The sequence below is a fragment of the Aquarana catesbeiana genome, linkage group LG10 (genome assembly GCF_042186555.1).
Source record: "Aquarana catesbeiana isolate 2022-GZ linkage group LG10, ASM4218655v1, whole genome shotgun sequence".
Classification (NCBI taxonomy): domain Eukaryota; kingdom Metazoa; phylum Chordata; class Amphibia; order Anura; family Ranidae; genus Aquarana; species Aquarana catesbeiana.
Genome location: NC_133333.1, coordinates 52,552,477 through 52,578,658, shown reverse-complemented (window position 1 = coordinate 52,578,658; position 26,182 = coordinate 52,552,477). Strand labels below are relative to the sequence as shown.

The 26,182-nt window shown below is 46.0% G+C and overlaps 1 protein-coding gene across 5 annotated transcripts in view; it reads left to right on the top strand.

Annotated features, from left to right (window-relative positions):
• Positions 1 to 26,182, top strand: part of LOC141110684 (interferon regulatory factor 3-like) — a 77,031-nt gene that overhangs the window by 18,723 nt on the left and 32,126 nt on the right. For all 5 annotated transcript variants that reach the window (XM_073602176.1, XM_073602177.1, XM_073602180.1 and 2 more), the window contains exons 2-5: positions 1,055 to 1,231; positions 10,294 to 10,462; positions 20,372 to 20,463; positions 23,782 to 23,836. In XM_073602176.1, the coding sequence (XP_073458277.1) occupies positions 1,073 to 1,231; positions 10,294 to 10,462; positions 20,372 to 20,463; positions 23,782 to 23,836 (475 nt within the window). In that variant the 5' untranslated portion in view covers positions 1,055 to 1,072. The remainder of the gene's footprint in view (positions 1 to 1,054; positions 1,232 to 10,293; positions 10,463 to 20,371; positions 20,464 to 23,781; positions 23,837 to 26,182) is intronic.

Genomic DNA, 26,182 nt, shown 5'->3' with positions numbered 1-26,182 from the left:
ATCTACGTTCTGGATGAGAGGATATTGAAGGACATTTAACAGTCAGAGTGTAGGGTAGGAGAGCCCTGGTTGCTGGGAAAGCAAATTATTAAGTAAAACTTCTGTCCCTGGTCCCCTGGACCTAAGTGCTGCAAGGGAGGATTTTCACTTTCCTCGTTTGGGCTTTAAAGTGAATTTTTACATTTAAAATGACTTGAGGTGCCACCACCTCTGTTTTTTTTTTGGGTAGGGGTGGCTATTTCTTGCGGTTTTAATTTTTTACAGTAGCCTCGCCCACGCCGCCATTCTGGCCTAGGCCAAAATGACTTGTCATGCTCCAACATACCTGAGATAACCTCATCACATATCCCAGGAGGCTACAGGAACCCATTCCCAAAGTGGAGTTGCACGTCTCCAGGGACAGGGCTGCCTGATTCCAGCGTCATATTGCTGAAAAGGACCAAGATGGTGGTTAGGGACAGAGGTTCTGACACTCAAACAGTGGATTTCTGCAGGACAAAGCTTGTTTGACTGGGCAGGTGAGTATGTTTTCTTAAGAGAACCCAGCATTACAGGAAAGCGGAGATGAAAAGGAGGGAAGGCACATGGTAGTTAAGTTCTGTTTTAATGGATAAAGTTACTAAGTCACTGATTCTTTGTTACCTGTAATTGTGTTTTAAAGAATATATTGTATGGTTCACATAAACTTTGCACTTTTATCTCTCGTCCGTTAAATGGAGAGAAATACTTTTTAATTCATTGCTAATTTTTTTCTATCAGCACAATGAAACATGAGCACGGACTTCTGCTAATAAACAGAAAAAAGCAGTTACGCCGAGTTTCCTGATAACAATGGTCTGGTCCATAGACATCTGCATCCCCTGTAGCCCTGATATCAATGGTCTGGTCCATAGACATCTGCACCCTCTGTAGCCCTAATATCAATGGTCTGGTCCATAGACCTCTGCACCCCCTGTAGCTAAGCACTAATATCTTGGGACTACCCATTATTCAAATTACATTTTACAGATAAAACTATTGTACATCCCCTGATATCATGCCCTTGTCATTTCAGCCATTTGCATTCTACAGAATGGCATCCAACAAGCCCCTCATCATCCCCTGGCTGATTGGTAAGATTAATAGTCAGATGTATCCCGGAGTGGAATGGGTCAACAATGAAAAGACTCAATTCAAGATTCCATGGAAGCATGGCAAGAAACAGTCTGAGGATGACATCAAAATTTTCAAGGTATACATTTGCGTTTTGTATAATTTCTATTGTGTGATATTACATTTTGTTTTATAGTACCAGTTGGATTTTGGACAAATACTGAGGGCTTTGTTATCATAAGGGCCTTCTGTTTCCTGGCAATTCTCTTCACAACCCAGGGGTGGACAAATCAATATGGAATTCAGGGGCCAGCAGGACTTTTTAGGGGCCAGCTCGATTGATAACTAGAGAAACCAAAAAGTTTGGTGCCAGCAGTAATTTTTAATGAGCACTGGCCACGTGGCTGCTGTCCAGTCTTGATACAACCAAGCAGGTTGCTCATGAATACATTGTCCTGAGATTTACCCTTTTCCAAGGCAGACAACAAGTATATACACAACAAATTACATTGTTTTCTACTGTAGCTGGTTTTACCTGTACAGTGCATTGGTAAAAAGCCCAGCATTTAATGGTTTCATTAACTCCGCACAAGGTAAACCATTGGCAATTGATTGGCAATCTTCAATAACACAACTCACACTAATGCATGCATTTTCAATAGCATCTGATAAGAATAAGCCCTAAGGTCCACACAGATGTGGGAAAGCAGAAAATTGAGCAGGAATCTCATATCTGCGGGCAGTGGCGTAGCTAGCACATCTGGCACCCCCCCCCCCCCCAAGAAAAATGGTATGTGGCAATTTGGCGGCACTGTGCCAAAACTGTGGGTCTGGTCAGATTTCATCAACAGTGATTGACTTTTGGCTCCCGCTGCTGTCAAAAGCCAATCAGGAGTGCGAGTCCCCGGAGAGCCAAGGCTTTAATTGACATCACTGGATCGAGAGGGGGCTCAGGTAAGTATTAGTTGGGGCTGGGGGGCACTGCTGCACACAGAAGGTTTTTACCTTCATGCATAGAATGCATAAAGGTAAAAAACCTTGTGCCTTTACAACCACTTTAACAAAGCATGTACTGTACTTAGAATGCAGTAGTCAGGAGTAAGAAATGTAAAACACGGTGAGGGGTATTTATCAAAACTGGTGCAGTTACAATTTGGAACAGCTGCGTATGGCAACCAATCAGCTTCTATCTTCAGCTTGTTCAGCTTTGAAAATGAAAGCTATGAGCTGATTGGTTGCCATGCACAGCTGCTCCAGATTCTGTCTGCTCTAGTTTTGATAAATTCCCCTAATGCTGCGTACACACGACCGGACTTTACGGCATACTTTGCCCGGTGGACTTTTCGATGGACTTTCCGAATGAATATATATATATAAGTGTGTCTGCGCTGAAAAATCCAGAAAGTGCTCCGTGCAAAAATAAATAAATCAAATAAATATATACTGAATACCAAATAATCAAGGCTAATTGATTCTTAGTGCTAAACACACATGACCCCCAAAAGTGCAATGTGCAAAAAATATGCCCAAAATCTGAGTGTCAAGATAAAAATGAAAAAATACAAAATATAAAAAATATATATATAACCATTTATAAAAAGTCACTTTTTATAAATGGTTATATATATATTTTTTATATTTTGTATTTTTTCATTTTTATCTTGACACTCAGATTTTGGGCATATTTTTTGCACATTGCACTTTTGGGGGTCATGTGTGTTTAGCACTAAGAATCAATTAGCCTTGATTATTTGGTCTTCAGTATATATTTATTTGATTTATTTATTTTTGCACAGAGCACTTTCTGGATTTTTCAGCGCAGACACACTTATATATATTTTTTCAACTACTGCACGACTATGAAACGTGATTAGTGTTTGCAGCTGATCTGCACTTAGGATTGGTTTTAAGGCATTAACCCTTCGGTGGCTCACAAGGCTTGTTAATATCATTTCCGAATGAATATACTTGGCTACACACGATCAACCAAAGTCCGACGGATTCGTACGTGATGACGTATGACCGGACTAAAATGAGGAAGTTCATAGCCAGTAGCCAATTGCTACCCTAGCGTCGGTTTTTGTCTGTCGGATTAGCATACAGACGAGCGGACTTTTCGACCGGACTCGAGTCCGTCGGATAGATTTGAAACATGTTTCAAATCTAAGTCCGTCAAACTTTTGAGAAAACAAAGTCCGCTGGAGCCCACACACGATCGAATTGTCCGACGAAATCCGGTACGCCGGACCAAGTATGCCGTAAAGTCCGATCGTGTGTACGCGGCATAAGGGCTCATTCAGACAGGTCCTCTATGCTGAGACAGTTTTTGTTGCATCTGCATCCACCAGAAAGCTTCACCTAAAGAAGAGGGTGCACAGATCTGAATGCAGACACTGCGCATTCGGATACATGCATCCGTTCCTGTCTGCATGTCAAATTTTGACATAGACTAAGTCCATGCAGCTGCTGCATCCCAATTGACTTTTGACTGGACTGCCTTGCACAGGGATGCACAGAACACCAAGTATCTGCATGCGGTACACAGCCATCACACTGGGCATGAACTCATATGCTCCATGTGAATGAGGACTAATTGTCATGTGGGTCAGCAGGAAAGAGGGGATGTCAGGTATGGGAATTTTTTTTTTTTAAATCATATTTACGTAGGTGGATGCTGCATCTGTCCCCCTGCCAGCAGAGAGCTAGTGACTGTCAGTCTCTGGCTCTCTGCTCTGCCCCCGCCCCCGCACTCACTAAAACATTGGGCTGTGGAGGGGGCAGAAGCAGCCAGCTCAGGTTGCGATCTTTCCCCAGCCTGGACCGCCTCCATGACGTCAGCCGACAGCCCGCTGTCAGATGAAAACGGGTCACAGGAGTGGAAAACAATCTGCACTGCTGTGATACTCAGAAGTACAGCCAAACAAGCAATACAGCTATCGCATGACCTGTCTCTCTACTCCTGTTTTGGCATTACTTGCAACAATTGACAAATGTCCCTATTTATGTTGTCAACTCATCCTCCAGGGCCCAGGCAGGCTCTTTCTCAGCCCAGGCTTTAGATCCAGGCTCTTTCTCCCTGAAGCTGGCAGTTCGTTCAGGCACCCTCTTCCCTAGTCCAGAGGGCTTCCGCTATCCCACTCTCATAGTCCAGGGCCTACAGACACCAGCTGTGTTAGTCCTGGGCCTCCAGACACCCCCTCTCCTAATCTGGGATGTCCAGGCACCCCCTTCACATAGTTCAGTATCTATCTTGTACCCCCCCATTCAAGGGCCTTTGCTACACCAAACCCCCACCCCAGTCCAGGGCTTCCTCTGCACTCCCCTCCTAGGCCAAGGCCTCCTCTATGCCCCCCCCTCCCAAGTTCAGAGCCTCCTCTGCACCCTGCCCTTCCGAATCCAGGTTCTTTGCCACACCAGCCCCACTTTTCAAGTCCAGGGCCTCCTCTATACCCCCTAGTCTAAGGCCTCCGGTGTACTCCCCCCCCCCCCCAACTCCAGGGCCTCCTCTGCACCACCCAGTCCAGGGCCTCCTGTGTACTTACCTCCTAGTCCAGGGCCTCTTTTCCTAATCTAGGGTCTTTACCACACCAATCCTTTTGTCTCCTCTGCACCCCCCCAAATCCAGGGTCTCCTCTGCACCCCCCCCCCAAGTCCAGGGTCTCCTCTGCACCCCCCCCCAAGTCCAGGGTCTCCTCTGCACCCCCCCCCCCCAAGTCCAGGGTCTCCTCTGCACCCCCCCCCAAGTCCAGGGTCTCCTCTGCACCCCCCCCTAAGTTCAGGGTCTCCTCTGCACCCCCCGAAGTCCAGGGTCTCCATCAGCCCAAGGCCTCCACTGCACCCCCCAGTCCAGGGCCTCCTCCACACCCCCCCCTCAGCCCAGGGCCTTCACTGCACCCCCCCAGTCCAGGGCCTCCTCTGCCCCACCCAGTTTGGGGCCTTCTCTGCACCTCCCCAGGCCCCCCAATCCTTTCCATACCAACCCCAACTTCCTAGTCCAGGGCCTTCTGCACACAAACCCCTCTCTTTGTCCTAATAAATGCCTTCCAGTTCTGTGAAGGTTCTTCCATTTGGAGGCATCACTCTGGAATGCCTTTCTACATCGCTGGTGAGCGAGAGGAGCAGAGTGATTCAACGCTAGTGAGCACGTTGCAGTCTCCCTCCCTTTTGGTTCTCCAGTGTTTGGCAAACTATGCAGCGGGCGGAGTGACACCTTTTAGGGCAGCACTTCCCAGTGCAGGTGGTGGTGACAGAACCCTTGGCAGCGCCCCCCTAGATGCGTCAGCCGGGGCGTGTGCTCCCTCTGCCCCCCCCCCAGTTTCAGCCCTGTCTGTGGGTAGTAACTGCTGGTCAACCACTCTCTGAGGACAATCAGTAGGACAGGTTAAAATATCTGTCTTTATTCATTTGCCCTGCCACCAATGAGCTTAGGAGAGCACTGCTGACAGATATAGGACATGAACACTGGTTCTAGTGATCAGAGGCATGCTCAGCCACACATGCACCAGGAAAAGTAAGTTTTTACTGTCATTTACTACCATCATAGCTGTTTTAGCTTTTCCTTCCCTTTTTAAATTTATTTGTTTTGTGACAGGGTGTTTTAAGGGGTGCATGCTTTCAGGTGGGGTAGCAGAAATAACTTAGCTATCCTCTCTTACTGTTCATTCAGGGACCCAATATGTATATGTACAGAAATTGCTGGATAGCATCATCCTTGGGCTTAAAGCGGAACTGCACCAAAAAGGGGATGTTCCGCTTTATGTCCTCCTCCTCTACCACATTTGGTACACTATATATTTTGGGGGGAGAGCAAGTACCTAGTTTTAACCCCCCCCCCTTTTGCCAGCAGCCTTCTGGGACGCATCACAGGTCTCAGGGGGTTGCCGGACCATTTACAAAGCACAGCACAGCTCCCACATGCGCAGTGGGAAGCTCGCCATAAAGCCACAAGGAGTCACAGCCTGAATCCCACATTAAACATAATTCATCAGGGACCCAAAGATGGGCAAAGACCAGCCCAGGTGAGGACACCACTGGATCCCTGGACAGGTAGGTGTCCTTTTAATAAGTCAGCAGCTACAGCATTTGTAGCTGCTGACATTTCTTTTTTCTTTCTGAGGTAAAGATCCTCTTTAATTGGGCTTAGTTAGAATCAATCTAGGAACTAAAGATGGCACCCAGGTCAGGGTTTGGGAAATGGGAAGGGGAAGTAGTATGGGTGAAAACGGAGCCTCAATGTAGCCAAAGTGACCCAAGCTATCCTGTCTAGTTTTACCTACGCATTGTGGTTGTTGTATGCTCTATTTTAGCTGTCTAGCAATCCTTAGATAAAAGTTATGAAACTCTGTGAAAAAATCAACTTTACGCATACTGGTACAGTTAGATCAAATGTCAAAGGGGTGTTTTAGGGTAAGCTACTTTTAGCACAGTTCTGATTTTAGACAGTCAGCATCTGGATGGCAAAGTGTACCGGCCAAGGGCATTGATTGTGTTTGTGTACCCAATACTCCATGGGATTGGATGGTTCTGAGATGCTGTTTATGGCATTGGTATGGTGCCAATAACTTAAAGTGGTTCTAAAGTCAAACCGTTTTTTTTACCTTAATGCATTGTACTCACTAAAGTAAAAAATGCTTCTCTACATTTTCTCCCCCACTCTGTCCCTAAACAATTACCTCACCTGTCTTATCGCTCCAGCGCTGTCCTGCCTGCAGCACTTCACTTCCAGGACAGCTTACTGACCAGTATGGTATCAGCAGATTGGCAGAGAGCTAACTTGGTGCCAATATTCTAAAAACGGACAACATACATACCAAAAAATTACAGGCCAGTCAGCCATATATCAATATCCAAGAAAAAGGAGCCCACAAGTACTTGAGACAGGGGCAGAACTCAGGCCCTTAAAACATATATTCATTTATTCAAGCTTACCAACTATGTAACTTCCTGGTCTCGCAGGAGACACAGGCAGCAGCGGGAGCCATAGGCTCCTTTTGCTGTCAGTCAAAATCCTGTGAGCAGGGAGGGGGGGCAGGGCTTACTGGTGGTGTGTGTATGCGTGTGTGTGTATGGATGTAAACAGCCCGGATCAGGGAGCATGCATGCACGGGTGCCCCTATAGCAAGTGGCTTTCTATGGGAGCACCCACAGGAAGAAGGAGCAGACAGCATAGGGGAACACCAAAGAGGAGGTAAGGGACAATACCCTTGCACATAAGGGACAATACCCTTGCACACCCTTAGAGCAAAAAAAAGTTTTGCCTTTAGTATCACTTTAATGTGTACTTAGTGTGTTGTTGAGGCTGTTAGAAATTTTCTGTGATGTCCAGTAAGTTATAATGACCCCTTCTGTTGCTCCAGGTCTTAGTGTTGACATAGAGGTCAATAGATGGGACCATGACACCTAGCAGGAGACACAGTCACCTGACCCTCCTAGAAGTGTAGAATGCCTAAAACTCTTAAGCCTGCCATACCCGGCTTAAATTTTATCATTTGCTGCTGAGTCCACCAACATTCCAGCTGTGGGTGATCCTCTTGGCACCACTTAGCTTGACAAACTTTGACTGAAAAATCACAATTACGTTGTCAGCAGATGCAGTCACTGTTCCGGTATTCAGACATTGTGTGTTGGCTGTCTTAAAACAATAGCTAGCAGGGGAGATTCCTCTATCGAGGTTGTTTTGTTCCTCTCCTCCCTTGCTTATAGAATGGAAGACTGACTTGGCCCTTCGCTTGTACCAACTCAAGTAGGCTCCTCGCAGAAGTTCAGTAAGATTTTTGGCCCCGTAGTTTACCTCACCTCTTACAGTTTTGGTTTTGATAGTCAGTAGGCTGGGGGACTGTACTATCACTACTGCTCTGTATGTTATTGAAGATTCCGTTTATTTTATATGGTTTACCATGCCTGTCATAGTACTATGAAAGACAAAATATGGCATTTCTGTGTATTTTGTAGGAGGGTACTTCTATGTATTTCAAATGTGTATTTACCTGTTTGTTTGGGGTCTCCAATTAAGCTTCCTTTTAAGAAGCCTTCGGGCTCATTTACACTTGCTTCAAAATGTAGCATTGAACACACTTTTTTAAATGCACTCTGAATGCCAATCAAAGCACCCTTCACTAAATAAAATGGTTAGCTTACAGTCCTGTTCACACTGTTGTGCTTGCTTTGCTTTGTTTAAAAAAATATACCCCATGTTGCTTTCTTGGTGCTTCAAAGCATCTCCAAAGCCTCCATGGAAGTCTACGACAATGCTCGCTAATAGCACCTGCAGCTTTTGAGGGGCTTTTATTCAGAGTTGGCTTCTCTTTGTTTTGGAGATATTGCAGGTATGAGAGATCCCAGGATGCACTGGGAAACCAACAAGCAAACCAGAAAGACATCACCAGCAGCCACTTCTGGTTCATGTGTATATATTCTTGAAGTGTCTGGTGCAGATGTCACATCTGGTGTGCAGCAGGAAGGTGAGAGGGGTTCGGACTAGAGCTGACCAACTAGCAGATGGCACACATGGTGTGCAACATGGGAACTCTATAGCTGAAGGTGAGTGGGGACTGGAGAGAGCACTGAGCAGCAGAGGCTCAGCAGAGCTAGGGGACCGGAGCAGGAAAAATAAATGTCACACATGGTGCACAGCATGGGAGCATTATAGCGGGAAGTGAGCAGGGATCAGAGAGGAGGATCAGCAAACCAGAGGATCAGCAGAGCAGGGAGTTACTACTGAGTGGGGAATCAGCACAGCTGGGGATTAGTACTAAGCGGTTGATGAGCAAAGCTGGGGGATGAAAAGGAAAAAAGGCGCCTCCTAAGTGCAGAAGTAAAAAAATTATATTCCCAGAAGGGTTAAAAACACTTACAAAAGGGTGGATGGGTAGGAGCACATCGTATTAGTAATATATCAGGTGGTCCGGCGCTCTGGTAGTCCCAAGGATATCCGGAGATGTAATTCTATGGTAGCATATTCTGAAGTGGCCGGCAGATGGAAGCCACAACTCTCCTGGATACTGGGAGGACAGCTAGGCTGTCTGAGTAAGCATGGAAGCCGAATCCAGGAAGTGACGTAAACGGGAAGGGAGTTATTGCTTGAAAGAACCAATTAGCTGTTCTGAAACATGTCACATGTTGATGACATCACTTCCGGTTTGCTGTCCATGCTGGTTGTTGGTCCCTTCCCGTTGACGTCACTTCCTGGATTCGACTTCCATGCTGTCTCAGACAGCCTAGCTGTCTTCCCAGTATCCAGGAGAGTTGTGGCTTCCATCTGCTGGCCACTTCAGAATATGCTACCATAGAATTACACCTCCGGATATCCCTGAGACTCCTTGGGACTACCAGAACCCTGGACCACTTGTCATATTACTAATATGATGTGCTCCTACTCATCCACCCTTTTGTAAGTGTTTTTAACCCTTTTGGGAATATAAAGTTTTACTTCTGCACTTGGAGGCGCCTTTTTTTCTTTTCATTTTACTTCCAGAGTTTGCTTCTCTCTTCAAGTGCTGCCGGAAGTGCATGAAGACCCTATTTCTACATAGACTGATATCTGCTTGGTCTGTTATTCAGAGCGCCCTTATACACACTTTTATCAGCAAAGCTGGGGGTACTACTGAGTGGGTCATCAGTAGAGCTTGGTGGTACTACTAAGCGGGGGATCTGCTGAACGAGGATACTAATAAGCTGGGGATCTGCCATACAGGGATACTAATGAGCTGAGGATCTTCTGAAGAGGGGTACTAATGAGCTGAGGATCTTCTGAAGAGGGGTACTAATGAGCTGAGGATCTTCTGAACATGGGTACTAATGAGCTGGGGATCTGCTGTGTGGGGGTACTACTGAGCTGGGGTTCTACTGGGCCCCTTTAAAACAAATGGAAAATCAACACACACAGGACATTTGCCGGGCTTCAAAAAGCATCCCAGAAGCATCACCGAAACACCAAAAAAGCATGTTCAAGCAGTAGACCCTAATGTGTGTGTGTAGGTCAAAGCAAGTGTAAATGAGCCCTTAAGGTATTCTCCTATTTTACCTTTTATAGCAGGGGTTAAGAACTGAAATATGGTACATTATATCGATTATATTTTTGTCCGACCCAAACATGCAAGCACATAGCAAGATGAGGACAAGTAGTTAATTCAGATATTTTTTACTGTAAAACAACTCTATCTTTTATTACCTTAATATTCCTATATCTAATGTCATTTCTAGAACTGGGCTATTGTCAGTGGCTGTTATGATCCACCAGACCAAAAAAGATGGAAGAGGAATTTTCGTTCAGCATTGAATCAGAAAGACAGCATCCGTATGGTTACCCACAACCACTCGAACTCCGCTGATTCTCACAAAGTGTTTGAGATCATAAGAAGAGACACAGAGTGTAAGGACACATCATGGATCTTATGATATGTTCTATAAACAAAGCTCTGGATAACAGAGCCAGGAGGAAACTGGTCAGAGAGGCTACCAAGAGGCCTACAGCAACTCTGAAGCAGTTGCAGGAATTTATGAAGAGTGGTCATTGTGTTCATGTGACAACAATATTTAAAATATGGCATGTATGGGAGGGTTGCAAGAAAAAGCCACCCCTCAAGAAAGACAACATGCATGACATTGTATAACAGATGCTACATAATAAACTAACTCTGCCAGACCAATAGCCAGCTCTGCTTTACCTTGCCCTTACCCACACCAAGCTGGAGTAAATATTGGCTGTAGCAGCCATTTTTTATTAACACTCAAGTAAATTTACATGACTTTATAAAAACAACCGTTAAACCACCATCCATCAGTTCCATACTTGCGTTGGTCTTTTGCAGGAAAACCTCAAGCTTGTCACATGATCCAATCCGGCACTGCAGTACCTTAAACTTAAATAGGCCTCCAACTGACATGCTAGCTCGGAGACAACCAAACACTGACCGCAGTGCACCCATTAACCAAATTCCAGCTGAACCACCGTTAGCTGAAATACCACCAACGGGACCCATACCACCGATGGGTCCCGAACTCTTCCGTATCCGAGGTTACTTCCTTCACCCACAAAGACCAACAACCCGCCACTGCCACGACATCCTGCGTCAACTGTACTGTGGGAAAAAAGACTTATCGTGTGTTAGCAAGCAAACAATGCATATGCAAACCTACTTCAAGGGAGGGAGGGTGGCAAGCTCGCTCTCAATGCTACCACTGAGCTGGGGAGGAACACACGTGCTGCTTCATGCAGGTAGCTCCTCCTGCCTAACCTACCAATCTTCTAATCTTTTACATAAACTCTATTCTCCCTGTGCCCTGCTTAACCCTATCATACCCGCCCTTCACTTATGTAATTTCATTTCCTTTTGCTCCGGGCTTCTGTTGACATTGTATAACAGATGCTACATAATAAACTAACTCTGCCAGATCAATACAACCAAACACTGACCACAGTGCATCCATTAACCAAATTCCAGCTAAACCACCGTTAGCTGGAATACCACCAAGGGGACCTATACCACCGATGGGTCCCAAACTCTTCTGTATCTGAGGTTACTTCCTTCACCCGCAAAGACCAACAACCCGCCACAGCACAAAAGGGGAAAACCTTACACTTATGTGCGCCACCACACCCTCAACACTCTCTGTATGCCATCTTGCAAACCTAGAGCCCACATATCAATTCCCACAGCATTGAGGTGCACCCCGTCTCCACGAAGGTAACGACATGTATCGACTTCCAGCTCCAAGTGTCTGATCCAAGTGTCCCAACCCATTCCGAACCACAAATCTGCTGACTTTCCTGTTTACTTTCTTCCTGGCCTTATTAATCCACTCTATTGGCCTCGCTAATCTCCAAGTCGTCCGTGCCACAATGTCGGACCACACTATTATCATCTCTGGAAAGGCCATGCGGAGCCGCAAAAAAAAAATCAAATTTAAAATCTCACACAATATCCAACATGGACCTTAGCCCCAAGTCATTTCCCCCCACATGCAAAACAAGAATGTCAGGAGGCCTGTCCAAACGTGCAAATCTGTGCACTTCTGGAATGGTCCTATGCCATAGCATCCCAGGAACCCCCAGCCACCTAATACATGCCTCACTTCTTGGAATGCCTAATTGTCTACCCTCTGGCCGTACATCTGCCCTCCTTGCTCCCCAAAAGACATATGAATGTCCCAATATCCAGACCAATCCTTGGGTTCCTCCTTAAAGAGAAGAAACAACAACCCATATAATAATAATTGTTCACCTGAGAAGGTATATATAAAAAACCACACACACCCCATGCACCCCCACTACCCAGCTAAACTGTCAACAGGTGGGGTCTAACATATAACTTAAACCGCCTAGACTCCCATCTCCCAATGCATTTTACCGCTCCCTCGTCCAACCCCCATCTGACTTCATAGCAGCTCCAATACGAAACGAATGAGATGAAAATTTTTGATCACCCAACCCCAGGGCCGCCAAACATTTCTTAAAGACTGCAATAAACTGAAATCTTGATAACGAACTGCCGTCCCTATGTACCAAGAATGACCCCATCACGTCTGGACGTACTGCAGGGAATCCCTTCACCAACCCCACTGAGCACAAGGCGAATCCGGTATTGCAAATACCTGCACATTTTTCCCCTTGCCCCGTTGATCCGTTTTCGATCTGCTCACCCATATGGACAATCATCGATAATCACCACAGATGACCTTGGCATCTTGGCATGGATCGCCTGTATCCCTTCATTGCCTGCCTTACCCAAAAATCTTTAGTAAAGTCTGGGGAACCCTGGAATTTAAACCAAAAGGCCAGCCCCACCAACTTCTTTTCCAACCCTGATACCGACACCCCCTCTTCCAAATTACGCAAAACAAAGTACAGTACCATCAATCTCAAGTCTAACTCCTCCCGGTCACTCGTGACCTCTTGCAACAGGGACAACCATTCTCGCCATACCCTAATATACACCACCCATGTCGCCGAGCTCACCGACTGCCTTATCTTACTCTTCCAAGGCAACTCTCCACAGCCCTTCGGGACAAGCAACCCCTCGTTGCTCCGCCTCTGGTGCCAACTCCCAGAACTTGTCCCACTGAAAGCGAGACAAAGCGTCAGCAATGACGTTTTTTACTCCCAGGAGGTGCACCGCATAAATAACAACATTCAGCTGTAGACAACGCTAAACTAGGTGTCTGAGTAGCCGTACAACCGGTGAGGATGCTGCCGACACTTTGTTGATGACCTGCACCACCCCCAGATTATCCCCGTGAAAACGCACCTTCAAGTTTCTGAATGACTCCCCCCATAACTCCACTGCTAATACTACTGGAAACAGCTCCAGCAACAACATGTTCTTCAACAAACCTGCCTCTTTCCACGAATCCGGCCAGGGCCCCGCACACCACTAACCTTGAAAGAAGGCACCAAAACCCGCCAATCCAGCTGCATCTGTGTACAATTCCAGATCAAAATTGCTAACTGGCCCTGACAACTATAATGCCCTTCCATTGAAATCGTCCAAAAACGCGTGCCAAATCCTTAAATCATCCCTATGTTCCCATCTCAGTCGCACATAATGAGTGGGGGCCGTAATGCCTGCCGTGCTTGCTGACAGCCGTCTGCAGAACACTCTCCCCATCGGAAGGATGCGACACACAAAATTCAACTTACCCAATAGTGACTGCAATGTCCGAAGTTGCACCTTGCGTAGTCCCATTATCCCCCGAATCTCAGCCTGTAGCGCCAACAGCTTATCCTCTGATAGTCTGCAATGGCGTCCGAATCCAGGACAATGCACCGTAGTTGGCCCTTCCTTCTTCTCTGGGTCCAACGGGATGCTGAAACGAGCGGCAACGTGTTCCAGCGTAGTCAACAGGACTGCACAAATGCCCGATGAGGCCGGGCCCATACACAGAAAATCATCCAGGTAGTGTATGATCTAATTCACTACCGTGATGTCTCGAACCACCCACTCCACGAATGAACTAAGCTGCTCAAACAACGCACAAGAAATAGAGCAACCCATAGGCAGGCAGCGGTCTACATAAAACTCCTCCTGCCAATGATAACCTAGAAACCTAAAACTATCCGGGTGTACCGGAAGAAGTCTTACGATTATTTGCCAGCTTTTGCCATATGGGCGCACTGCCCGTACTTGCGAACCCAAAATACAGCCGCATCAAAAGACGTGTATGATACTGCACATATTTCCGGGTTAATCGGGTCATTGACCGATCCCCCCTTTGGAAAGATGATGGATAAGCCTAAATTCGGCTCCTTCTTTGGCACTACCCCCAAAGGTGAAAACACCAAATCCGGTAATGGCAAACTAGGGAATGGGCCACCCATGCGGCCCAAAGCCACTTCCTTCCTTAGTATCTCCGAAACTACGTCCGCATGCTGTAAAGCTGAGCGCAGATTGCAAGCCACCGTAGCTGCATCGACCAGGGTCAACGGAATCCTAAACCCCTCTAAAAACCCCATGCTCAACAATCTGGCCACTACCCTATTTGGGTACCTATCGAGAAATGGCTGCATCTTTTCCACTTTCACCGGTGTCGTCCCTCTTACTAACAGACTCCCCGGCACGGCCCTTTCCTTCCTTAAATCAGCGGGACAATGGGTGCCCACCTCCGCATCCTGAGCATTCTTGTTTGTACTTGCAGGACCCCCCCAAACTTGCAGGAGCCCCCGTTTTATTGCCAGCACACCCCCTTTCTTCTTGTAGCCGATTGTCTGGGGTTGGATGAGCCACCGGCCCCCCCTGGAAAAAACTGACTCGTTGTCCTCGCCGATGTCATAAGTCGCATCCACAGACTAATATCTTTGTGATCCCACCGTAGTGACGGCCGTATCACCCTCCTCTGCCTGAACTGCTCATCATGGCGCAACCACGCCATTCCCCCGTAGACTTTATGCGCCTCACCCATGGCGTCCAAGCAGCAGAACAGCGCCGAACAATGTTCAGGGTTCTTCTCACCGATCACACTAGCCATTATGGCGAAAGCCTGGAGCCAATTCTGGAAAGTCCGCGGAATAAGCCTGTATCTCCTCTTCTCCTCATCATCTTTCTTATGATCCTCTGGCTTTACCCTATCTAAATTAAATTTCTCCAGTGGCAGAAGTGCGAATATCTCCACGTACTCACCTTTCCATATCTTCTCCCTAACCTCCGGCTTCAGGTGCGCCCCAAGAGGTCCCTCGAAACACACATACACCTCACATTTTGCAGCATCTGCCAACCTGACCAGATCCTGTTTTTTAGCTGCCTCCCCTGCTGTGTCCCCCGTTGCCATCTTGGGAGACTCCTCCTGTCCTACCACCGCCGATACACCCACCGCAGGCGTTGCCGCTGCCGTGGGAGGCATGGGCGCAACCCCTGCAATGGAATTCCCCACTACCACGACCCCCCCTTTCTTCTGAGCCACACATGGCGTAGCCAGCGATGGGACCCCGCTTGTCCCTGGCTCAAACTGTTTTACCAAGTCCTTTAAACCTGCCAGAAACCCCTGTAACCCCAGGTCCACCGTTGCGTGGTCGCTGACCAACGCGGCCAGAGTGGGGGAAACGCTGCAGGGAGATCTGGCTACCAGGCCTAATCCCACCACCCGCCCCGACCCAGCATCCCCCACAATACACATTTGAGAAAAAACTGAATGTAAGAAGAAGTAATCACAGCTCCAGAAAAAAGTCCAAACAGACCAAAATAAATCCTTCTTGGTTCGGAGGTTAAAGGTGCTGGCTATTGCTGGTAGTAGTAAACGGGAATGAATTCTGAACAGCCGCACTCATAGATTAGCCTTGTTTATTAAGAAGATGCACATCAATTACAGGGTAACAGCAGACAGGAATAGAGCTGACGTTTCTCACTAACGTTAGTGCTTACTCATAGCTAAGAGAAAAAACTGACTTACCCGGCAACCTAGGAAGAGTCCCACCAGCCGACGGTCCCGCCTCCATCGCCGCTGGACGACATTCATCCCCGGATGACGAGGATCCGCGCTGATCTCTGCCACGTTGCCGTGCGCCAGATCTGCCCACCGACTTTTTGGACGCTTTTCCTGGGCCTCTGCCGCCTGCACCGCTCTGTCAACCTGTTTCTCTCCTCTCCTCTAGCTCTGTCTTCTGCCCCACCACCGTCTGGGGGCCGCCGGCTGCAGATGGAAAAGCCCGGCAGCCGCTGCAGATCGCATCCCATGCCGGAGCCCCGCCCCCGTTGCACTATCGACAGGGGTGGAGCCCACATGTTTCGTCTCCCTCCGCATGTCTGGCCTAGTGGGGGCTGCAGATCTGCCAGCAGCCCCACTAGCCGTGCTCCGGCCCTGCTGGGGATTCCTCCCAGCACCCCCCCGCTGTGCGCATTGCTAATCGATTTGCAGGGGGCCCTCAAGGGACTCCCATGTTGCCGCTGAGCCCTAGGGGGAGTCCATTGACAAGCACTCCGGCGGCCGTGACCGCCGAGCTCGTGCGGACTCCCTCCCCGCTATATTCAGTTCTGGGGACCCCTCTCCTAATGCTGCTGTAAGCCATCCCTGCAGCCATCCATCCCCCCTTGTCACCGCTTCCGCCCTAAGCCTGTCCAGCAAAGCCTCTACCTCAGCCATGGCCCTGCAGCTCCTCACAGCTCGCTCCCAAGGCTACCACTGAGCTGGGGAGGGACACACGTGCTGTTTCATGCAGCTAGCTTCTCCCCCCTGCCTAACCTACCAATCTCCTAATCTTTTACATAAACTCTATTCTCCCTGTGCCCTGCATAACCATGTCATGCCCGCACTTCACTTATGTCATTTCATTTCCTTTTGCTCCGGACTTCTCTGTCATGCCTGAGTTTTGCCAAAACTTGAAGATTCTGAGGCAACATGGAAAAAGGTGTTATGGTCAGATGAGAGTAAAATTGAATTATTTGGCCCCAAACACCAAACAATATGTCTGGCAGAAATCCAATACAGCTCACCATCCAAATAAAACCATTCCTACAGTAAAGCACGGAGGTGGTTATCTCCTGTTATGGGGGTGTTTCTTTGCATCAGGGACTGGAGCACTTGTCGGGATAGAAGGAAAAATGGATGGGGCAAAATACCATCAAATCCTTGAGGAAAATCTGCTGCCTTCTGCCAGAAAGATATCAATGGGAAGAAGGTTTACCTTCCAACATGACAATGACCCAAAACACACAGCAAAAATTTCCACACAGTGGTTGGAGGAAATGGTGAATGTCCTTGCATTGCCTAGTCAGAGTCCAGACTTAAAAGTGAAGTAAAGAGTTTTTGTTTTTTTGCAGATTCATACTTACCCAGGTGGATGCAGCATCAGTCTGATGCTGCATCTGTCCCCCGGCGCTACTACACTGAGAACAGAGTGATCGAACACCGCTCGTTTCGTTTTCAGATCTCCGTGAGCAGAGAGCTGTAGACTGTCAGTCACAGCTCTCTGCTCTTCTCCCTCCTTGCTCATTGGAGTACTGGGCTGTGGAGGGGACGGGGACAGCCAGCTCAGGCTCTCAGTTGCTCGGTGACAGGCTGAGCCGGGTGTCAGTCCAGGCACCTAGTGGATCCAGACTGCCTGGACTGACATCCGGGACGTCAGCAGAAAGCGGTCTTCAGCCCGCTCTCTGCTGAAACCAGGTCATAGGAGTCCATAGGAGAAGTACAGCCAAACAAGCTCAGGCTGGACTTCTCCTTTAAACTCCATTGAAAATCTGTGGAAGACTGTCCACAGATGGTCACTATCAAATTTAACTGAACTTTGAGCAGTTCTGCAAAGAAGAGTGGGCAAATATTGCAAAGTGTAACTGTGCAAAGTTAGTAGATATATCCCAACAGACTAAAGGCTGTAATTAAAGCAAAAGGTGGTTCAACAAAATACTGACATACAGGTGATACTCAAAAAATTTGAATATGGTGCAAAAGTTCATTTATTTCACTAATGCAACTTAAAAAGTTGAAACTAATATATGAGATAGACTCCTTACATGCAAAGCAAGATAGTTTAAGCCGTGATTTGTCATAATTGTGATGATTATGGCTTACAGCTCATGAAAACCCCAAATCCACAATTTCAGAAAATTAAAATATTACATGCAATCAATAAAACAAGGATTGTACATAGAACAATATGGGACCTCTGAAAAGTATAAGCATGCATATGTACTCATTACTTGGTTTGGGCCCCTTTTGCAGCAATTACTGCCTCAATGCGGCATGGTATGGAAGCTATCATCCTGTGGCACTGCTGTGGTGTTATGGAAGACCAGGATACTTAAATAGCGGCCTTTAGCTCTTCTGCATTGTTCGGTCTCATGTCTCTCATCTTTCTCTTGGCAATGCCCCATAGATTCTCTATGGGGTTCAGATCAGGCGAGTTTGCTGGCCAATCAAGCACAGTAATCCCACGGTCATTGAACCAGGTTTTGGTGCTTTTGGCAGTGTGGACAGGTGCCAAGTCCTGCTGGAAAATGAAGTCAGCATCCCCATAGAGCTCGTCTGCGGAAGGAAGCATGAAGTGCTCCAAAATCTCTTGGTAGACGGCTGCGTTGACCCTGGACTTAATGAAGCACAGTGGACCAACACCAGCAGATGACATCGCTCCCCAAATCAACACAGACTGTGGAAACTTCACACTGGACTTCAAGCATCTTGCAGTGTGTGCCTCTCCATTCTTCCTCCATACTCTGGGTCCTTGGTTTCCAAATGAGATGCAAAATTTTCTCTCATCAGAAAAGAGGACTTTGGACCACTGAGCAATAGACCAGGTCTGTTTTTCTTTAGCCCAGGTAAGACGCTTCTGACATTGTTTGTTGTTCAGGAGTAGCTTGACAAGAGGAATACGCCATTAGAAGCCCATGTCCAGCATCCATCTGAAAGTCCCCAACACTTTTGAATGGCCTTTTCCTGACAATCCTCTCCAGGCTGCGGTCATCCCTGCTGCTTGTGCACCTTTTTCTTCCACACTTTTCCCTTCCACATAACTTTCTATTAATGTGCTTTGATACAGCAATTTGGGAACATCCAACTTCTTTTGCAATTACCTTTTGAGGCTCCATGCACACTGGACGTTAAAGTAAGGTTATAAAAACACCAGTAGCTTTGCAGTGAGTCTTTCAACGTTTTTTAGCATTTTTTGCAATAGTGTTTATTAGCGTTTTTGCGCGCTAGCGTTTTTTAGCATTTCTTTTTTTTTTTCAATGGATCAAAAACGTTAAACACTGGTTAGCCACATAGAGTTTATGAGCGTTTGGCGTTTTTTGTGGTCAGAAAAACTACTGAACGCGATTTTATAACGTTCAGAAAACTCCACTGCTGATAAAAGTTCAAAAACGTCTATGTGTGCATGGACACATAAGATAACAGAGTGGAGTTTATGGGCTGTTAAAAAAAACACCCAAACTCCAAAAAAATTGCCGTTTATGAGCTCCAGTGTGCATGGAGCCTGAGGCTTTCCCTCCTTATGGAGGGTGTCAGTGATGGTTTTCTGCACAACTGTCAGGTCAGCAGTCTTTCCCATGATTGTGATTCCTACTGAACCAGACTGAGAGACCATTTAAAGGCTCAGTAACCCTTTGCAGGTGTTAAGGCTTAATTATCTAATTAGAGTGGGACACTTTGAGCCTAGAATATTGCACCTTTTCATAATATTCTAATTTTCTGAGATTGTGGATTTGGGGTTTTCATGAGCTGTAAGCCATAATCATCACAATTATGACAAATCACGGCTTGAACTATCTTGCTTTGCATGTAATGAGTCTATCTCATATATTAGTTTCACCTTTTAAGTTGCATCAGTGAAATAAATTACCTTTTGCACGATATTTAAATTTTTAGAGTATCATCTGTAAGGGGGTGATCCTTTTTCTAACTAGATGATTCTGCTTTCTGACATGTTGGTGTTATATCTTTCACTTGGATGTTATAAGCTGCACTGAGCAAATACAGCTGGATAAAACAAAAGCTGTGTCTGTCTTCATTTCAGGCTTCAAAGCAACAAAATGTGATTATTTTAAGGGGGTGGGGGGACTTTTTTTTCTATACCCACTGTAATTGGATGCAGCTGCTTTTCGTCTGACAGTCTTTTGCCTGGCTCCTTTGATCTTCTATTTCAAGGATGTCATGCAGGAGATGGGCGACATGGCCACCCATTATGATTTGCCATTTAGAACTGTGTATGGCCAGCATTAGTTTGCATTAGTGAGATTCCCCAACCCGTGGACCTCTGTTAATGATAGCTTAGGCTGCCACCTACCGCTTAAAGAACATATCCACTCAGTTTGTGCTCTTTTTATGTCCAATTTATTTTTTACTTTTCCACCACTTACAGTTGTACCCGGTGAGCAGTGTGCCACAATGGGTGGCCAGCCAGCTTTTCAACAGTTGGGTTCCTGTAGCTATCAGTATGGTAACACAATGGAGGTGAGTTTTTCCTACATTCATTACACTGAGATAAATTGGAAAGTCTATAATCAGTAATGGACATCACCAATGGGCATTGTGACAGACTCACCCAAGACAGAGGCTTTTGAAGGGGACTGAATGCTAGCCTCTTGCCTACCGATTATGGGCCCTGGCATTTGTGGGAGCTACAAGCATTTAGGAAGATATTCTGTTATGTAATGCAAAAGGACATTATTAAGGAGGCCATGATGGTCTTTGCCAGCTTAGGACTCAATGGATAGATGTGGTGGAAGGAATGCTGATTAATGAGATCTGGAAAGCCTAAGTCTTTCACCAAATAGTTTATTGTGCTCATTAACACACCTTTGTCTCCTAGAAAACTATTGGGGGATGTGTTTATACTTATGTGTATTGTAAGTTGTGAATGAGGAGACGGCAAGTCTACCCTGAAAGGTCATATCTCCGAGTCACCAAGTCTGTCATCTCAAATAAATTAGTTCATGTTGAGCAACCAAACGAGTATTGCCTTGTTGTGGTTGTCAGTGGTTGGAATATCTGATAGCTATATTCAGACTGGGAGGAAGTGGTATATGACGAAAGCACTCAAGCGGAGTGTGGGACGTTTTGTTACAGGCACCAGCATGAGATTAATTTTTGGGCCACTAATTCAACTACTACCCAAGACCAAACACATTTTACTGGATGACTGGATAGAGATTGATACAGTAGCTAGATAACGGATGGATAGATGGATTAGATAGATTAGATGGATGGATTGTATAGATTAGATTGGATAGATGGATTACATAGATTATATTGGATGGATGGAATAAATCGAGATGGATGGATAGGTGGATTTCATAGATAAGATTGGATGGATGAATGGATAACCTAGATTCAATTAGATTGGATGGATTATAGATTAGATTGGATGGATGGAATACATAGATTAGATGGGATGGAATGATTACATAGATTAGAATGGATGGATGGAGAGTTGTTGGGGTACCATGCAGAATGCCTCCCATGTGTGGTGCTGTGGTTTAAAGCATTTTTTTTCTATAGACCACAAGACCTGTGTGTACCACAGGGGTTACCATAGGCAGGTTCAGGTGATGCTTCTTCTTGCTAACGTAATTACATCATATCAGTATATTAATAGACCTTATATAAAACAGACCTGGGGAAGTATTAAAGTGGAACTACACTGCATCTGAGCACCACAAACCAAAAAAACGATTTAATTCATTTTTAATATTCAAAGCAAACTCTCCCCTCCATCCATGTCTCCGTGCTTTATTTTGCTGAGAAATCACACTGACCCCCCCCCCCCACACCCTAGCATTTCTAGCTGTGGCAATCTTGAGTAATGGCAGATGATTCATGTAGCATTTACTTCCGGTGTTCCGTCAGATTAGGCGACCCATCAGAACGTGTAACGGAAGTGACGTTTTGCCACCGCCATCTTGCTACAACCCGCACTCCTCCACAGTAAGGATACAGCGAGAAGGGAGAAAGTGGACATCTTGTTACACTCACTGGAGTTTTGCATTTTACACTTACTTAACAGTAAAGTGAGTTTATATAGTGAAATACAGTACTTAGACCTCCGTATGAATGTTTAGATGTTGAATTTTAAAAGCGACGGCATGCCTGCTGATCTCACAGGTTTGATAATCTGACAGAAGTTGGTTGCATTTAAAATTCAACATCTAAACATTCATACGGAGTTCTAAGTACTGTATTTCACTATATAAACTTACTTTACTGTTAAATATAAGTGTAAAATGCAAAACTCCGGTGGGTTTAACAAGATGTCTGCTTTCCCACTTCTCAGTGTATCCTTACTGTGGAGGAGTGTGGGGTCTAGCAAGATGGCGGCGATGGAACGTCACTTCCGTTACCATTTATGACGGGTCGCCATATTTGACGTAACACCTGCAATCCATCTGCCCTTAGCTCAAGCATGCAGGCAGGAGGGTGTGCTTAGCTGGGAAAATCCCCCTCCTCCTCCCCTCCTCTAAGGACTCCTGGGATGTATGCCATCATTTGCCTGGACCTAGAAACCAGGAAGTAACTGAAGAAATGTAAAAAAAAAAGTTGAAACCAAGTAAATATGATATACTTTCCATTCTATTTACTAAAGCTAACAGCATAAGGATTAGAAATAGTCAATGATGTATAAGACAGTGAAGTACTGCTTTAGGTTACTAAAGCAGAAAAGATGGCCTGAAAGACATTTATATACTATTAGGTGGGGGGTACCACTAGTAAAATAAATATAAATATAAATATATATATATATATATATATATATATATATATATATATATATATATATATAGTGAACTGCATATGGCACATAGTAAATACCTTATCAAGGGATATACAAATGATGGCAAACAAACATTAATCCTACCTCCCAACCGTCCTGGATTCCACGGGACCATCCCGCAATTTGAAGTAAGTCCCACGGAGCCCAGGGCTGGGACAAGTTACAGCACTGGGCTCCACGCAATAGTGGTATTCTCAATGGGTGCAATGGGTGTTCTCACACACAGCACCAATTGAGGATTCCTGGGAAAAGATCTGGCCGTAATCTCTGTCCCCCCCTTCTCAATGCAGTCACCGGTTGTTAGGACCGCCGGCGTCCTAACAACCGATTACATCATTTTCAGGCCTTTCAGCCCCGCCCCCGTCTTCGGCTCTTGATCCTGCCTCTTAGCAGCGCCTATGAAGTTCAAAAGTTGGGAGGTATGTAATAATAGGCAGCATGCATAATAACAAAAAATAAAATGTGCAAATCAAACCAAATAGAATAATAGTTTGTATCCTTGTGTGCAATTTGAAATAATAAATACCTTTACCAATGTGTATCCCTGGGTACTGAGGGTCCAATCCCACCACCCTCTGGACCGGAGCTCATTTCATCAGACTGATCTTCTTCTGTTTTTGCTGCAGTAACCATTGTGGTAGTGACAATACTGGTATGTAAACAAACTCACAGCCGCTATAGCAGCCAACAGTTTGTTTACATTTCTACACAAAGCTTTTTATTTACATTTATTCAGCTGCTTGATCACTTCTATATCTAATAAAAATGCCACCCCACCCCGCACCCGACACCCCTCTTCCTGGGCTTACCTGTCTATTCTGACTGCTCAGGACTTCCATGATGGGTGTCAGGATGGGGAACAGCGGCAGATCAGAGAACACTTCTTCATCTAACCAAAACAAAAACATTTTGGCTGGAGTTGGGCTTTAAAAATGCTGATACGGGTTGCTCTGGTTCAAACGTATGTTTGTTTGTTTCTTTGTTTTTTTTCTCGGTCTCAGCAAGGATTTATTTCAGAACAAATGAAACACCTACAGCTTCACCAGGATAGTGCAGGTAAGATATTTTCTCATACAAAGGCATTTGCTAAAAAAAAAAATCATATCTTATATTCAATAAGACAAGGCCGGGAACAATGGAAATATACAGGGTGGGGTGATTAAAATTAGATTCACTCTACTGGGGAAGTCTAAATGAAGGATCAAAGCGGTATTAAACTCAAAATCAAAAATGTTATATATTGCAGCTTGCTACATTTGTTTCTTTTATTAGGGCTCTTTCACACGGGGCGGATCAGTGATGATCCGCCCTGTGAACACCTGCTTGGTCAGCGGGGATCGCTCCGCCGATCCCCGCTGAGCAGGAAGATGACAGGTCCATCGCTGCACACTGTGCAGCGACGGACCTGTCAGAGCGCCGCTCTCCCCTATGGGGGATCGGATGATGACGGACCGTAGTGTCCGTCGTCACCCGATCCGATCCGAAAACGGATAGAAAAGTAGGGTTTTCTTCCATTACACTTTCCGGATCGGAGCGGGTCAGATGTCAGCAGACATGTCACCGCTGACATCCGACGCTCCATAGGGATACATGTATGTCCGTTTTTCATCCGAAAACGGAAGGATGAAAAACGGACATACAGATCCCCCGTGTGAAAGAGGCCTTAGGCTTTTTTTTCCTCTTTGCTTTCACCTGGTGATCTGACCCGTAACACACCTCCTGTATTAGAGTACTTTGGAGGAAGGAGCACAGGGGATGCCTTTAGACAGCAACATTGTTAACATGGGGGAAGAGGAGTGTTAGATGGATTAGCAGATTTAAATACACTAACAAATTGAAGTCAAAGTCAGTGGCAAATGGTTTGTTTCAACAATCTAAACTGCTACATTTGCAAGAGATCTTTATTAAAAAAAAACAACCGACTTACTGGCCAGATGACCGGATGAAGTGAAAGAAAGAAATCACATCTAAGAATTGCTGAGCTGCAATATAAATACACTATATTACCAAAAGTATTGGGACACCTGCCTTTACACACAGGAACAAACTTTAATGGCATCTCAGTCTAAAGCCTCGTACACACGGTATTATTGGGGGGGGGGGGGGGTAACGCAGGGGATTGTCTGTTGACAGACTGTTGTCCTAAAATCTTACCATTAGTATGCTCCTTTTGACAATTGTTGTCCAATTTTCAGCCAACAAATGCTGGATGACAGGCTAGTAAATTTTCAGTGGACAGCGGCTCAACGTCACACAAAAGTCAAAAGTACAAACACGCATGCTGGGAATCAGTGCTCACCAAACAGAAAATTAGCAGAAGGGGCCCAAAGGGTGGCGCTCAAGAGCTGAAATTCCTCATAGTACATCACTACATTTGTGTTTGTGGCATGACAATTGTGTACCGTTATTATGCTAGATAAGATCCTGGCACACGCCCTTTTGACAAAAATCTGGCGCTCGGTTGGCCAACAATCGTACCGTGTGTACGAGGCTTTAGTCTGTAGGGTTCAACTCTTCTGGGAAGGCTGTCCACAAGTTTTAGGAGTGTGTCTATGGGAATGTTTGACCATTTTTCCAGAAGTGCAATTGTGAGGTCAGGCACTGATGTTGGAGAAGAAGGCCTGGCTCGCAGTCTCCACTCGAATTCATCCCAAAGGTGTTCTATCAGGTTAAGGTGCAGGCCAGTCAAGTTCCTCCACCCCAAACTCGCTCATCAATGTCTTTATAGACCTTGCTTTGTGCACTGGTCCAAATCATTTGGTGGAGAGGGGATTATGGTGTGGGGTTGTTTTTTAGGGGTTGGGCTTGGCCCCTTAGTTCCAGTGAAGGGAACTGTAAAGGCATCAGCATGCCAAGACATTTTGGACAATTTCATGCTCCCAACTTTGTGGGAACAGTTTGGGGATGGCCCCTTCCTGTTCCAACATGACTGCGCACCAGTGTACAAAGCAAGCTTCATAAGACATGAATGAGTGAGTTTGGGGTGGAGGAACTTGACTGGCTTGCACAGAGTCCTGACCTCAACCCGATAGAAACACCTTTGGGATGAATTCGAGGGAGACTGCAAGCGAGGCCTTTTCGTCCACATCAGTGCCTGGCCTCACAAATGCGCTTCTGGAAGAATGGTCAAACCTTCCAAAAGACACACTCCTAAACCTTGTGGACAGCCTTCCCAGAAGAGTCGAGGCTGTTATAGCTGCAAAGGCTGGACCAACTAAATATTAAAACCTACAGACTAAGACTGGGGTGCCATTAAAGTGGAGTTCCACCCAAAAATGGAACTTGTGCTTTCCTCCCCCATCTGGTGTCACATGTGGCACCTTTCAGGGGGGAGGCTGGAGCAGATACCTGTCTAATACAGGTGTTTGCTCCCACTTCCGGCGATAGATCGCTGCAGATTCC